Source organism: Diospyros lotus, chromosome 6 (genome assembly GCF_014633365.1).
Source record: "Diospyros lotus cultivar Yz01 chromosome 6, ASM1463336v1, whole genome shotgun sequence".
Taxonomy (NCBI): Eukaryota; Viridiplantae; Streptophyta; class Magnoliopsida; order Ericales; family Ebenaceae; genus Diospyros; species Diospyros lotus.
This window is the reverse complement of record NC_068343.1, coordinates 18780248-18796200: the sequence shown is the minus strand read 5'-3', so window position 1 is coordinate 18796200 and position 15953 is coordinate 18780248. Positions and strand designations below refer to the sequence as shown.

The 15953-nt window shown below is 36.8% G+C and overlaps 1 protein-coding gene across 3 annotated transcripts in view; it reads right to left on the bottom strand.

Annotated features, from left to right (window-relative positions):
- LOC127804040 (protein SCO1 homolog 2, mitochondrial) overlaps window positions 1–15953 on the bottom strand; it is a 39655-nt gene that overhangs the window by 7659 nt on the left and 16043 nt on the right. For all 3 annotated transcript variants that reach the window (XM_052340749.1, XM_052340751.1, XM_052340750.1), the window contains exons 2-3: window positions 7237–7357; window positions 7001–7079 (exon numbers count right to left, since the gene is read on the bottom strand). In XM_052340749.1, coding sequence (XP_052196709.1) covers window positions 7001–7079; window positions 7237–7357 — 200 coding nt within the window. The remainder of the gene's footprint in view (window positions 1–7000; window positions 7080–7236; window positions 7358–15953) is intronic.

Here is a 15953-nt window from a genome sequence, read left to right as displayed (position 1 = left end):
GGCCATAGATAAAATATATATATATATATTAACGGCTAAAATTCATGTAGTTGACACCATCTAGTATTAAGGTTGGATATGTTGATCCTTAAATGTTGAAGTGAAGAAATAACACTTTTATGCCCATTTATAAAAAGATGATGTTCCAAGTAATGAAAATTATAGAGGAATCTAGCTAACAAAGAACTCTATAAAACTTTGGGAGAGTAACCGAGGGTAATTAAACAAAGGTTAATGAGTGAAACTTCTTGTGTTTGATTTTGACAAGACAGAAACTTGAATTTTAAGAAGAATATTTTTAAATGGTAAATTTAGTTTAAATGAAAAGTTTTTAAAATACTTCAAAATATCTTTTTAAAGGTTTATAATATATTACATGTGCTTTTAAGTTAGCATTTCAAAGGTATGCATTTTTTGAACAAAGTTTTTAGTTTTTTTAACACACTAGTAAAAATAGGACAAGATTTCATTTGTTTTTTGTGAATAAAATAATGAGTATATTTCACCAATGTATAATACAGGAGAATATATATACACAACAAGTATTAAGTTAATTACACTAATACCCTTTATTTACTTTATTTAACACTCCCCCTCAAACTAGAGCACATATATTGAGCATGTCCAGTTTAGTACAAATGCAATTCATATGAGAACCTTTAAGTGATTTGGTGAGTAAATCAACCAATTGTACATTGGAATCCACATATTTTGTAACTACATCCCCAGAGAGCATCTTTTCTCTAACAAAATGGCAATTCATTTCAATATGCTTGGTTCTCTTAAGAAAAACAGGATTAGAAGCAATATGCATTGCAATCTAATTATCACAAATAAATTGCATAGACTTGATACGAGTAACCCCTAACTCCTTAATTAATTATTTTAGCCACATTAACTCACATGTTGTTACGACCATTGCCCTATATCCAGCTTCTACACTAAAACCGGCAACAACAAATTGTTTCTTAATTTTCCAAGAGATTAGGTTTCCACCAACAAATACACAATATCTAGATGTGAATCACCTGTCACTAGGCAATCCTACCTAATCAGCATCCGTATATCCCACAATTTGACTGTGTTCATGATTTTGACACAATACACCTCGACCAAGGGCAACCCTAAAATACTAAAGAATACAAATCACTGCATCCCAGTGACTATCACAAGGTGAATCTAAAAACTAACTTACCACATTCACAGCAAATGAAATATTAGGACGTGTGATTGTGAGATAATTAAGTTTCTCAACTAGTCGACGGTAACGCCCAGGGTTAGAAAGAGGCTCCCCTTGTCTCGATAACAAACTGATATTCGGATCCATAAGGGTATCCGTTGGCTTACATCCTAGCAACCCTATCTCCTCTAGCATATCCAAAGCATAGTTTCTTTGAGAAATACAGATGCCTTGCTTTGACAGAGCTACCTCAATACCCAAAAAATATTTCAAGGGATCCAAATCCTTAGTCTGAAACTGTTGGTGAAGATGTGCCTTCAATTTAGTGATACCAACATTATTATCCCTTGTAAGTACTATATCATCAACATATACCACTAGAAGAATGTGGTGGCTAAACTGAGAGCAATTAAAAAGAGAATGATCAGCTCCATTACGAGTTAACCCAAACTCAAGAACAACTAAATTGAATTGACCAAACCAAGTTCAATGAGACTATTCTAGGCCATATAAGGATTGTCGAAGGCGACACACTAACCTAGACTCCCCCCGAGCAACAAAGCCAAAACGTTGCTCCATATACACCTCTTCCTGTAAATCGCTATGAAAGAATGCATTCTTGATGTCCAGATGATGAATAGGCCAATGAAACATAGCAGCAAATGACAAGAAAAGGCAAACAAATGAGATCTTAGCAATAGGAGAAAAAGTATCGCTATAATCAAGGCCAAAAACCTGAGTGAGTTGACTGATAGAACATAATTAGATCCAAAACAAGAACAAAATCAAACAAAAATGTTATAGAGCAATTAAGACTATGAGTGAGATGACTGACAGAAAGTAAATTAAAGGGACACTGTGGCAAATGTAAAACAGATGACAATGATAAAATAGAAAGGGGTGATGCTATGACGATACCCGCGACTGAGGCGTGAGAGCTATTAGCCAATGTAATAGGAGGTAGAGACTTCAAAGTTTGAATATGGGATAAAAGAGAATAATTACCAGACATGTGATTAGTGGCACCGGAGTCGAAGATCCATGGGCCAAGAGAAAATGAGGACTTAGTAAAGTAAGTACTAGGGTTATCGATGTGAGCAACGGATGTGATAGGTGAAGTGGCCTATTATGCTACCCGAAACTGAGCATACGCCCCCTTAGAGATAGTTACTGGTGAGGAATCATTGGGTGTGATAGACAGCGAACCCTCTGAAGCGCCAACAACAATGTTAGAAGTACTAGCTGCTTGAGGTGGGCGACCATGTAAGCGATAGCAAGTTTGCTGAGTGTGACCAAGACGATTACAATAGGAGCACTAGGGCCAAGGATGCCAACCACCACGACATCCACCTGAATTACCTCCATGACTAGGATGAGAATCAATCTGGATAGTAGTAAGGGCAGAGTGATCGCCAGGTATAGACATGTCATGATCAAAAGTAATAGAAGAGGCTCTAAGTAACCTAGGAAATACCTCTGTCAAAGGAGGTAGAGAGGCACTTCCGAGAATCTGTGTCTTAACTGATTCAAGCGTCGGTCGAATCCCATGAAGATAGAGAATAGTAAACATTTGATCATGTTGCTCTTGTGGTTTCTTTATATTTGTATCAAAGAGCATCAACTTGTTAAAATCTGTAATGAAAGATTGGAGCTTACCCAAATAAGTGGTCATATCGAAAGCAATCTGTCATAGACTGAACAAAGCATCAATCACATCATAAATATGAGTGATGTCACTCGTATACAGTTCATAGAGCACTACACTCATAAAAAGGTCGAAATATAGGCATCAAAGTCAGCTCAATAGTCTGCCACAGCAAACTTAGTAACTGTGCATCCACCTTTTTCCAAAAAAGGTTGATTTCCCTCAAGAATAGATGTAATGGTCCTTGATAAATGATCCTCAAGGTCAATCCAAGAAACCAAATTTCAATCGCTGCTAACCAAGCAGAATAATTTTGTCCGTTCAATTTCTCCGTGGTAATAACTGGCGTGCCTGAAAAGTGGGGAATGGTTACAGTTGTGGACGTGGTGGAAAGGCCGAAGGTTGTGTGCAAAGCGGCAATCCGCGATGGCATTAGGCACGAAGATCGACAGCAATGGCAAGGGGGGGTAGCTAACAGTCATGGTTGACCAAGCGGAAGATAGACAGACAGACTGGTTGTTCAACGACGGCAATGGCAAGGGAGAAATGATCGGCGAAGGCAAATCAATGGCAAGGCAAGGTCGTGTTTCAACCAACAACCAAAGGCCTTCGATGGAGGAGAAGCCCCAAACGGAGAAGGAAGGTCGTGCGGACAATGGTGGATGCAGCGTGGTTGAAGGGTGGCAGCCATTGACAGTGGCAAGGACGACGACGACAATTGGGATTAGGGTTAGGGTTAAGGCTCTGATATCATGCGAATAAAATAATATGTATATTTCATCAATGTATAATACAAGAGAATATATATATACAACAGGTATTTTAAGTTAATTACACTAATATCCCTTACTTATCTTATATAACAATTTCCATAATAGGACAAGGTTTTGAAACCCAAAAATCCAGGTTTCCATATCTTCTTGTCCAGTGAGCCCAAAACCAGCTATGTTTCAAAATTGGATTTTTTGAAATAAATCTATGATTAAAAATGTTCCAAAAAAAAATTCAATTGGCGTGATTGGGCAGCAAATTACAAATTTATTTTATGTTATATTTTGAATTGAATTTCAGAAAATTGCACGTGGTCATACCTAGTCTTCCCTTGTCTGAATACTGGCCAAGTTTCAAAATCCAAAACAGCTTGTCTCGAAATCTAAGTTGAGTAGATCAAAAATTAAATACATGGAATGTTAGTTCAGCAAAAATAGAAGCCTAGATGATGTCTTTTTGAGACTTGTCATTTGGGTATCAAGTTATCCCAAGAAAATATCAGTTTACATATTGAGGATCAATTGTTTTTGTTATTGGGGTGTATGTGTATGAGTGCACGCGCATGTGTGTGTGAGAGAGACACACACACACACACACAAAGATATTACTCATAGAATTAAGGCAGGATGATTAAAGCATATAAGAGCACCCAACATATTATATGATATAAGTTAAGTATTATTGGACAACTATAAGATCATATTTGTTGTACAACCAAAAATGTTTGGCAATTACGTACAAACATAAGCAATGAATGTACAACCATACAAAAAAAGACAATAAGAAACAAGGTCATACGTAATTGGTTTAAAATGGCGTTTATTGAAGATAAAATGTAGGATGCACAATTTAGATAGTTTCGACATGTGAAAAGAAGGTTGACAAGCACACATGTGAGGTGAGTGGATGAAATGGAGGAAGTTTGTAGTAAAAGAAAGAGGAAGACCAAAACAAACATGGTGACTCCTAAACATTACATAGAATATAATGGTCTCAAAGAAGACATGACTATGGATAAAGATATCAACAGGTTTAAAATTCATGTAGTCAACTCTATCTAGTGACGTTAAGGCTTGTGATTAATAATGTTGTTGTAAGATGCCTCAATTCAAATATTAATGTTGCTATAAAACAGGATAAGGAACCAAAGTTCACACTATCTACTATCAACAACTAAAAGATTATCAATAAATTTCAAGGACATAAAAAATTACAAAGTGCTCCTTTACTTCGAAGAAAGGGATGAAAAAAAAGAGTAACTCTTTAAACAAAAACTAGAACTTCAAAACCCTCAAAAGCCATATACACCAAAAACTAGCAAAAGGACAGAATGCCCAAATTGTATGCTAGTTAACCCACAGGTAACTTCGCCTCCAAACACACACAAACTCCAAAACCAAACATCAACAACACCTACTATATACACAAAACTCAAAACATCTTTAGTCACCAAGTAAAGATTGCGGAGATGATCTATAGACTCACCACTCTTTGCACATAAAGAACCTATCAATGGCTGACTACCTGACTACATTCCTTTAGGTCGTCAAAACTAAGAATAGCATATTTTGACACTAGTTTGATTTTGATATGCCAAAACATATTGTGAATAAATGGATATCAATGAAATAAGAACGAAACAATGAAAATGGGATGTAATTGAAATTTTGGTGTATTCAGTACATAGTTATTAATATTTTAGGGTACCAGACAGTACCATACCATTCAAAAAACAGACTAAATAAGACCTATATCACTTTGATCCAAATACTGGTCAATATCAGCCGGTATTAGCCAAAATCTTATGATACCAAGGTACCGCCTGATGCCCCCAAACAGATCCCCATATCTTAAACCATTGAAGCTTGCAAGGAAAAAGCTAACCCTTCAATCTGCAGGGACAAGACACGTGATAAAAATTATTAAATAAATAAAAAGTCCAAAATTATTAATAATATGTTATAGTTACTTTTTCATTAATTGTATAATCGGAAAAAAATATTAATTATATATATCTTTAAAGTTTTCTATTTCTATTCCTTTAATTTATATCTTCTATTTATTTTTTATCATTAATTTTATAATTTCTTCTCTATAATAAAGAATAATAGACATCTTTTATTTCTTTATAAGTTGATTTAAAGGTATTATTATATTAGATCATTTGTCTAAGAATGCTCATGACAATAGTAATGATTTTATATGCAACACATTTATATTTATGTTTGTTGGTTGCATTAAAAAAGAAAGTATGATGAATAGAATACAACATATGGTTGTTGCTTGCATTCACTAGTTCCTCTAACTGAAAAGCCATATGAAATTTAGTGCAACAACATATCAAGCGATTTCACTGCTAACTAAAAGTACTAAGATAGGCTGGCTAGTCTCCCCCCACCCCCCCCAAAAAAAAGGAAAAAGAAATTAAAAAAATTATATGTAAAGAAATAAAGAAATATTCAGGTTTTACCATTTTAGTTATAATTTCCCCAAGGATATTTTGTAACACTTCCAAGAGGGGCAAATGCCAAGCACAAACTATAAATATATCTTTTGCAAGACCTTTTCTTCCAAATTAAGAATCTAAATCGTGGATGAACACACACACATATACACATGTATATGTGTGTGTGGTCCAAAATGATGTACACATGTACATATTGGCTAGAAGTAATGTTCGAACGTTGAAGGTGATGCCACTGTGATTATAACAACTGTCAATTAGTCCACTGACAAAACACATTAGGAAATACAATCCATGATTAAAAGATCTGAATGAGCTAATAGCCTTTATAAAGGTTGAAAGATTTCATACACTCCTAGGCTAGACAATATTAATGTGGACACTCTTGCTAGATCGGCACTTACAGTCAACTTTTTTGTTCAATGGAAGCTCAGTAACTGCCTTGGGGAAGTTCAAATTTCAAAGGTTAGCAGAATTAGATGTTATTTGATTACAAGTAAAAGAGTAGACTGATTAGCTGTGTCGTATTTCTTAGTCTATTGTTCATAGTTGTCTTTGCTCTTTTCTAATGCATATATGTACTAATAAACTGCACTGTAGATAATCTGAGGGACTTCCTCTAATTGAAAAGATAATGACGACAATTAATTTTCTATAAAAGAAAAGGACTTTAAAAAAATAAAAAACATAAAATAAACAAACAAGTAGGGTTGTCATAACAGATCATGTTTAAGAGTTTTCCAAAAAAATTTCTTGGTCATCATCTACCTCTTTTGCTATAGATTTCTTCCATTCCATCCACTCTACTCAAAGGAGCACAATATACACAAAAATTCAACCTCAAAGTTCCCGAGCCCGAAATTAAGTCAATGAGAGCCAATACAATAACAAAATTGTGGGATTGAAAAAAACAAGCAGATAATATAAGATCAAGACGCACCTTTCAAAACTGCCCGTCTCTCATCATTATAGTGAAGAAAAAATGCCACTCCTCCAATCCCACCTAGCAAAGCAGTTGGCTTCAACCAACAAATTTTTGAGAAAGCAAGTCAGCATACATATCTCCAAAAACAATATCACCTTACCAAATTGAAAGTTAAAGCACAGCACAAGATTTTATTATTAGACACCAAAACTAAGTAGAGTATGCAAATCATTTGAGTTATGGTGTCATACAACTATATAAGTACTCCATGAATGAGAACTTGGTGTTTTCTCAGGTAATAGGGGAGGACCGTCTGGCCTTCTCGCTGACCTCAAATAACTGGAAGAATGAAATCTCTTAGATGGGACAAACCTACACCAAAGATGCATAAACAAACAGATATTAGAGTAGATGTGAAACTTCGCTAATAGCTTTGATAACTTAACAGGTACTCTACAGCATATTTCATTGTAAATTTGAAAAAAAAAAAAATTATAGATCTATCTTATAGAGGCCCAAACAAGATGAACTTGAAAGCTTTTTTAGTATGGTGAGCCTTGTATTTGGGGTGTCAAGGTTTTTCAAACAACAAATGTAGAGTGTTTTTCAGACAAATTTACTAGTGGATGTGGACACATCTGTCTTTAGGATGAGTACCCAAAACCTTAGACGTGATGGCCTAGTCCTCATTTCTCCTAATTTCCTCCTCTCCTCCTCCCCTTGCCTTAATTTTCTCAAATATTCAGTTACTCTATCATTGGTGCTTCAAGGTAGTGAAGGTTGTCCTGAATTAGTTTGTATCAGAATTTCTTGTTTCCCCACAATGTCAACATTTGTCATGTGCACAAACTAATGAATTGGCATAGAGGTTTGTGCTTGTTCAATAGTCCAAGATGTGAATATTTTATCCATCAAATTTGAACACCAAGACAACAGTACCAAAACTGGTCATTTCAAAGGTTATAACCAATTTAGCTCAGAGTTATGAATGGAGCGTGAAGGTACATGACGAGAACCACTCTGAAGTACCTATTAATATTGTTTACTACCAGCCACTACAGCCTGAAATGTATCATTCTGATTGCTAAAAGGTACACATATACCCTTTGTCAGTCTAATAAATATTCCACCTGCTCCATTGATAGGATGAAACTCCTAAAAAAATGAAACTCTTTAAAAAGTAATCTGCCCAATATTTACTGATCCAATACTACTTAAAGTCTATCACAAATCTGTTAAAATTCAAAATAAAAAAATCCTAATCCTCTGAAGTTCTTAGATAAATAAAATCCAATTGCAACAAGAATTATAAAATTCTAAACTCTTTAATTCCATCATTCTCCCCAGGTGAGTAAAACTCTCCTCTGGAGAGTTGAAACAATGCCTTTAACTTGAAGAATTGAATTAGACTAAAAGTTGATAGTTGATATGGACAGGGCTAGTAGGATATGCATAGAGTTTATTTGGATTCAAATTATGTTGAGGAGGGTTTATATGCTTTACAATGTGGGCTTAAATTATCAGGATGATGGTTGTTCCTGAGTTTAGAACATAAAGTGGGGGCTAAGCTTAAAAGACTGAAGGCCGGGCAATAATTGGGTTGGGTCAAAAATCCAGGTTAAAATATGGGTACTAAATCAAGGAGGGTTGAGATAAAGAAGATAAAACGGGTTGGGCATAGATCTGGATACAAATCTTGGTACCCAAACAAAAAGTCTTGAGATGTTCTTTCCCATCTCAGTTGTCTTCTTCATTTGAACAAAGAGTTACTCACTGCACAATTGTTGCATTTGGGGTATCAATGTTTGTCAGGTCTCCAACATGAACGAGACAATCTCAGCTTTGCATTCTTCAAGTAAGGATAATAGAAAGCAGTGAGCAAGACTGGACAAGCAGCATTGAGTTCTTTAGACATTTGCAATAACAAACTATAGGTTTCTGCAACTGAAGACAAATGCTTATGCTTTCAATCGAAATTATTAAGTGGCTTGTGGACAGCAAACAATGGCTGTCTAGTGGATTTTTGTTGCTGAAATCTCCTGGGTTTTGCAACAATCTATAATTTTTAAGGGAGATGGAACTGCAATGCTGCAGTATTGTGAGGGCTGTTGTGGATCAAAGTTTGCTCTGATACCAACTGAGGCAGAACAGTAAATAGAAGGATGATAAGAAGAAGACAACAAAGGAGAAAAGGAAGCAATAGAGAATGAGAAGACAAGAGAGGAGTAAAGAAGAGAAGAGAAAAACCCATCAAGAGAAGAAAAATACAGAGAAAAGAGGAAGAAGGAAGAAGAAAGGCGAAAGGGGAGAGAGCTCAAAACTCTTTCAAAACATAACTTTTATGCATCATTAAAATCATCCCTTTTTCATATTCATCCACCGGCCATGTTTATAGGATAAACTCCTAACTAAAACTCTTCAAGAAATAACCCCACCTAATATACTCATCCACTACTACTTTAAGTCCACAAATAACACCAATATACAACAACAACATATCCAGCCTTCTTGTTGTTGTATATTGGTGTTATTTGTGGACTTAAAGTAGTAGTGGATGAGTATATTAGGTGGGGTTATTTCTTGAAGAGTTTTAGTTAGGAGTTTATCCTATATGGGGTCAACTACATAAATTCTAGCTCGCCAATCATGGCTATAGAATTCTATCTATAGCCTTATCTTTTGTAAGACCCTTGTAGATCGGAAGTTGTTATGCCGAGCTGCTGAGCTTGTTATTTGCTGATTTATCCTCTGTAATTTATCTTGATTTATATTGTTGTTACATCTTATCTTTCTTAGTTAGTTTTTATTAGATTTGTTTGTATTTAAGGTTGTTGTAATCTAGTCCTACAAAGTAGGAATTTAATCTCTAAAATCTAGGAGAATTCTTAGGATCCATTGTGTATATATATATTTTTTTGGCATTCCCAAGGAAAATAATATAGTGAATTATTCTCCAAAAAAGGGGATTTCTGCAACCCTTATAACCTGTATCACACCTAAGAGCTCTACCTCTTTTGCCAAAGTCTTGACCATTTCATCCATTCTCCTCACTTGAGCCTTTATTGGTTCTCTTCTCACATAACTAAACTAGCTTAATTGCGTCTCATGCGTCTTATCTTTAATAGGAGCCACATTCATCATAACATAACCTTTGTAAATGTTGCACATTTTAGTGCTTTTCTGCCCAAGACTTTGTGGCATACAACATAGAGTTGCTTATGGTTATCTTATAAAATTTTCCCTTCTAATCTTAATAGAATCTTACTGTCACATAAAACATCGTACGCATTTTTTCATTTCAACAATCCTACCATAATTCTATTAGTAACATCTTCATTAGTGTCCCCACCTTTTTGAATTGATGTATCCAAGACATTTGAACAAATCTTTTATTGGCCAATACTAAACTCTATTTAATATATTATGATTTTTTATATTTTCAATTTCAACACATTTTGTAATAGACTTTTAAGTGATATTGAATTAGTATATTATATAGGATTATCTTTTAAAGGATCTTGGATATTTTGTGTGTTTTATCCTATAAATATGATTAATGCATGTACTAAAAAAGGACAATTTTGATGATGAATAAAAGTTAAGTTTCAAAAGAGCTTTGAGCACTCTCTCTTCTAGCCCCCCTTCTCTTATTCCTTCTTCCTCTTTTCCCTGTATTTTACTTGTCTTGTTGGACTTCTCTTCTCTTCTCTTCCCCTTTTTGCTTTTAGTAACTTTCTCTTTTGCTTCCTTCTGTCCTCTGTTTTCTACCACTTATACTCCCCTTGTCTCACATGAGATTGGTATTAGAGCAAACTCCAATTCACTGCAGCCCTCACCATACCATGGCATCACTATTCCATCTCCTTTCCAAAACTAAAGGTTGTTGGAACTCTTCCCTAACCCAAAAAATTTCAGCGACAACAATCCAATAGATAGAGCCATTGTTTGGTTTCCATATGCCACTTTAGAATTTAGATCGACAACACAATAATGTGTGTTTAATTGTTGAAACCTAGGGTTTGTTTTTATTGCAAACATTTGAAGAACTTAGTGATTGTTGTCCAATCTTCCTTACTGCAATCTGTCATCATCGCTGAAATTGTCTTCTCACTGGAGTCCTCACAAGCATTGGTACCCTAGCCACTATTTGTGCCAAAAATAGTATAATGACCTGTAATTTTATCCCTTAATTATTAAGGATTATTAAAATTGTTAGCCCCAAGGGTACAGCCCAAGGTTTTGATGATAAAAAACGCCATGAACTTAATGTCTCTACTTGAGTGGTGAACAGATTGGTCTTGCGCAAGAAGAACCACTAGGGACGTAAATGTGACCCCAATTAATAATAAATTTTCAAATGAGCCCCATACCTATACCTCATTTTTATACTTGTTTTCACTTTAAATGGGTTAACTGGGGCCTTTTGGGGACCCATTTACATCACACATCACAAGGTACTCAAGTGGATCACACCAATATGATCATAACGAAGCAATTAAAGATACAAAAGTAGTTTTTGGTTTGATTTAAAATGAGCTCAAATGTTCTCAAAAATTCATAGCAATCACCCAAAATGATTTTGGTGAAGGCATTACTTCTAAAACTTCTAAAGTTAACATTTACCAGAATTAAGTAACCAATGCCTATGAATTGTGAAAATCCTCTTTAACTCAAAGCATTTAAACCTAAAAGGATATTTCACATCACTTGGGAAACGTTTTGAGATTGAAATCTACTTTGCACTTAAAGATCTCATCTTTCATAAAAACAGAGGATTTAGCCGACTGTGTTGCACAAATCAGTCAGCTGAGAAAGGGCAGAATGCCTGGAATTCTATTCTGGAGCCCTTCAGTCAACGTACATCTCACGTTCAATCAACTGAGTAAAGGGACAATGGTTTGCCAATTTTAGGGTTGGCTTCTCAATCTGTCGGATCCTTTATTCAGCTAACAAAAAACCAACTAATTCGGCTAAGAGTACACATTTTTCTGACTGAATGAGGGCAGAATGTAATGACCAAAACAGGGTTAGCTCTCACATCTTAGTCTATGAAAAGCCTTGTCTCAGCACAAAAGACCAATTCAATTGACTAAGAGTTTTGACTCAGCTGACTGAGAAGACCCAGAATTTGGTTTTCTTGCCCATTCTGTTGTAACATTTGTATTAGATTAGATTAAATGTAATCATGTACTTTGTATTGCTGCATATTTTAATTCCTGATTTAGTGTTAGATTTAGTTGTTCTTCTAGAAGGTCTGTTTCTAGAAGAAGTCTGCTAGCTTTATGTGTTAGTTATTCGGTTAGGCGGTTAGTTAGTTTTATTCCTTGTGCTCCACCACCCCTATATCCTATAAATAGGGGTCGTGGATAGGTTTGTATGAGAGAGAGTCTTAGTGTGCCAGAAATCGTGAAGGATTGTTTCCGGTTTACTATCTTGAGTTGGGATTGAGTGTGAGAGGTTGGGAGTGGCTGGTTCTTAGCTTGTATTCCCTATTTCACCTATAGCTTTCAGTGTATATGGGCGGGAGGGATTAAGTTTTCGTTGTAATCATCCTTGGTGGTTTCAAGATAGTGGATTTCAGTGGCTCCTAAGCAGTCTGGATGTAGGTCTTGGATTTCAAGACCGAACCAGGATAAATCTTGTTGTTTTCTCATGTGGATGAGTTGTTTTCTTTTATATTCTTTGTTATCAGTATATTCTTGAGTTAGGAAGCTGGTTGGGTTGAGAGAATAGATTGGAAAGCTGTGAGATACTCTAACACATTCTTTTGGATTTTTTGAAAACCAAATTCAATGCAGTTCAAATGTTCTATCCACCCAACCTTGTTTCCCAGTCAAGTGGCCTTTCAAATGCTTTAAAGACTATCTTAACCCTTCATCTCTTTGAAAAGTGTCACAACCCAAGGACATATTAGGAATAATCTAATACATGTATTTTCCTCTTGATGTATGTTGCTGCTTACCTGTTGTACTTTTCTCTTGTTCCATTGCCTAGACACCCTATAAATAGGCTATAGTACTTGGACAATGTATGTTTGGATGGTTAAATGAATTCTATCATTTCCCTCTCTTGAATACTCTCAATTTCCCTCTCTTTCTCTCGGTTCTCCCTAATCTCCTTCTCTATTCTGTTCTTCCCTAAATTCCTCCCCATTTCTTCCAATATAACTTCCCCAATTTCTTTCAATTACCTTTTAAATTTGTCATAAACCCTAGGTTCATGACAAATGGTATCAGAGCAATCAATCCTTGGCTGTGGGTTTGATTCCAGTTGAAGGCCGGTGAAATCTTCCAGTGATTAAGGTCCAGATCGAGGAGGCTTGAAGGCGACTATTGTGAGGTGAGCAATTTCCCTTGAAAATTGTGGTAAGGCAGATTTCGACGACTCTCAACGAAATCAATAAAGCAGAGACTTCGGGTGATTCCAGCGAGTACAAGGACTCCAATGAGTTCCATTGGTTACAGTGTGATAGGCAAGTGCAAGCATCCGAAAGGAATCAAGATCGATTCAAGAATTTAGGTGAATTCCAACAAGTGGTCGGTGATCGGGCAGGAACTCCACTAGTGATCTTGAATTCACTTTGATCGTGAGTAGATAGAGAGAAGGAAGGCATGATCGAAGCAGAGTCTCGAGCGATTTTCGGCGAGCCAAATTAGCATCAATCGAACGAGGAGATAATTTTCGTCGTCGATCCAGTTAATCGGAATTGAACTTGGAAATTGAAGGCGAAGTGGGCCAAGCACCTCTAGATTCGATTCTTGAAAGGCGGAACAAGCCAGCGATTCTTGGTTGTGATTCAGTCATTCCGATCCGACTTGTCCGTACGCTGAAGTAGAGCATCGTTCCTTGCCTGAGATTCCAATCGATTCTAGTTGTGAATTGAGGCGACTTTGAAGGACGGCAACAGAGCCGATCGAAGAAGGCACAGAACAGATCCCAGTGAACTTCAGTGATTCTGGCATATCCGAGTCCGAGTCTTGAAGACAAAGCTGATAGTTGAGACTCGGTTTGAAATCCAATAAGGTTGGACAGAAATTGAGGATGAGTAGATAAGACGTCTCCGAAGGGAAGTCAGACGACTCATATAAGTGGAGGAGTTGATTGATTTTCTTGGAGGCGAGCAAGAGGTTGACACGCAACTGCGATTTCGGTAATTCTCGAGCTCGAACATGTAGGTGGAGTCCCTTGTGAGAGGTGAATTCCTTTGACTTCTTTTGCTCGTTGGTTTCCAACCTAGGTTTCCGACCCCTAGGCTGCAAAAATCGACCAATTGTTAGGCGATCCCTAGCGGCAAAGGAATTAATCGAACTTTCAAGAGGCGTTTCAGTGAGTTGAATTGGTAACTCGGTGCTGGCTGTTCGATCTTCAAGAGGATTGACAAGAGCAAGGTCCATGGTCGTGATTTCCGACAGCTAGGCAAACTCCCTACTCGCGTCAATCCTCTGCTGTTTTTTTGTTGATTAATTTATGGTTGAATCTCAAAAATTGAGTTCAACGCACAAGGAGGTGAGGTCGACTGATATTTGAGGCTTGGAATTGGAAGACAACTTGGCCAATTGATTCCGACGCAAGGAGCTTGACTCTCGGAAATTGAAGACAATCATGGAAACTGGGGGAAGCAGGTGATCTAGATCAATTCCTTGACTCCGGCAATCTCGATTGTGAAGGTGACCATTGTAGCAATCAATTCTCATTTCTAATGGAGATCTAAGGGGACTCTAGAAAGCCGACCAAGTTGTTGTAACTGTGCGACCTCTTCTGATCCTAAAATAGGCTTGACCTTGAAGCGGAACAGCGCTTGCAATTTGCCACTTTTTGGATCAATTTCAGAGGTGACTATTGTGAGGTAGATACAGAGGGAAGTGTCAAACTTAGGATGTATAGAGCTCCGGCTTCTTGGCCTTTGGCTTGTTTCGCTCATGAGATTTTTGCCATGACAGATATCACGCATATGAAACAATTGGGGTCTCAACTGCAGCGGAAGAATGCTACAGTTCCTGTGGGATACAACCAAATTCGTGAGGAGTTTGGCTGGAATCATGAGGCATAGGAAAAGAGATCGGATAATAAGTTCAGTCGGATGCACGAGGAAGTAGGTGGTGCAATACGCGAGGAGATGCAGGAGTTTTTCATAATGCTGTCCAAGGAGTGTCAATTCAATATCCTAGCTGAATTCTTCTATAAGCCGGGAGGGGAGATTTCAAATAAATACAACTGTAATAGAGAAATCTTTGAGGAAAAAACTGTTGAAAATGAACCTCTGGTGTACGACGTCAAATAGGAAGAAAAATATGCTTTTATAGCATTGTTAGGGTCTATAAATGATGAGGAGCAAGAACAGTTCAAGGCGATAGAGAAACCTATAGAGCGAGAAGATCTGTCCAAAAGTTACTTGGTGGATCCTCAGAAAAAGGAGAAAGAAAAAGCTTAGAAGGAGCCAAGGAAGATGCAGAAGGAAGGCAGTTTGCCTAATCAGAGTGGCGTAACTGGGGATATAGCTAGACAACCCTCTGTCAGCTCCCAAGGATCTGACTAGTAATTCTCGATCAACCTGTTGATCGAAAGAGAGGGAAAGGGAGATCAAGAAGGAAATTAGGGAGAGAGAGAGTTATAGTGAGGGACAGAAAGAGAGAATAGAGAGAGAATATTCAGAATCTTGTTAGGATAATAGAATAATCGTGAGGTGGAAGGAATCAACTGTATATGTAGCTGGGTCCTCTCCTCCATGTGTGGGTAACCGCTTACAACAAGGAATGTACAATCTACCCAAAGCAGCAACAAACTTTGTACCACCCCTTATAGCATATTCTACTAATTCGCTATTCCTCACTTCCTATTACATTTAATTACTATACCACCCCTCTTTACTATGTGGATCATGACAATTACCCCTCCCTACAAAATTTTCTTGTCCTCAAGAAATGTGGTGGAGGCTGGCCAATCTTGGAAACTAGTGGAGTATGTCCGG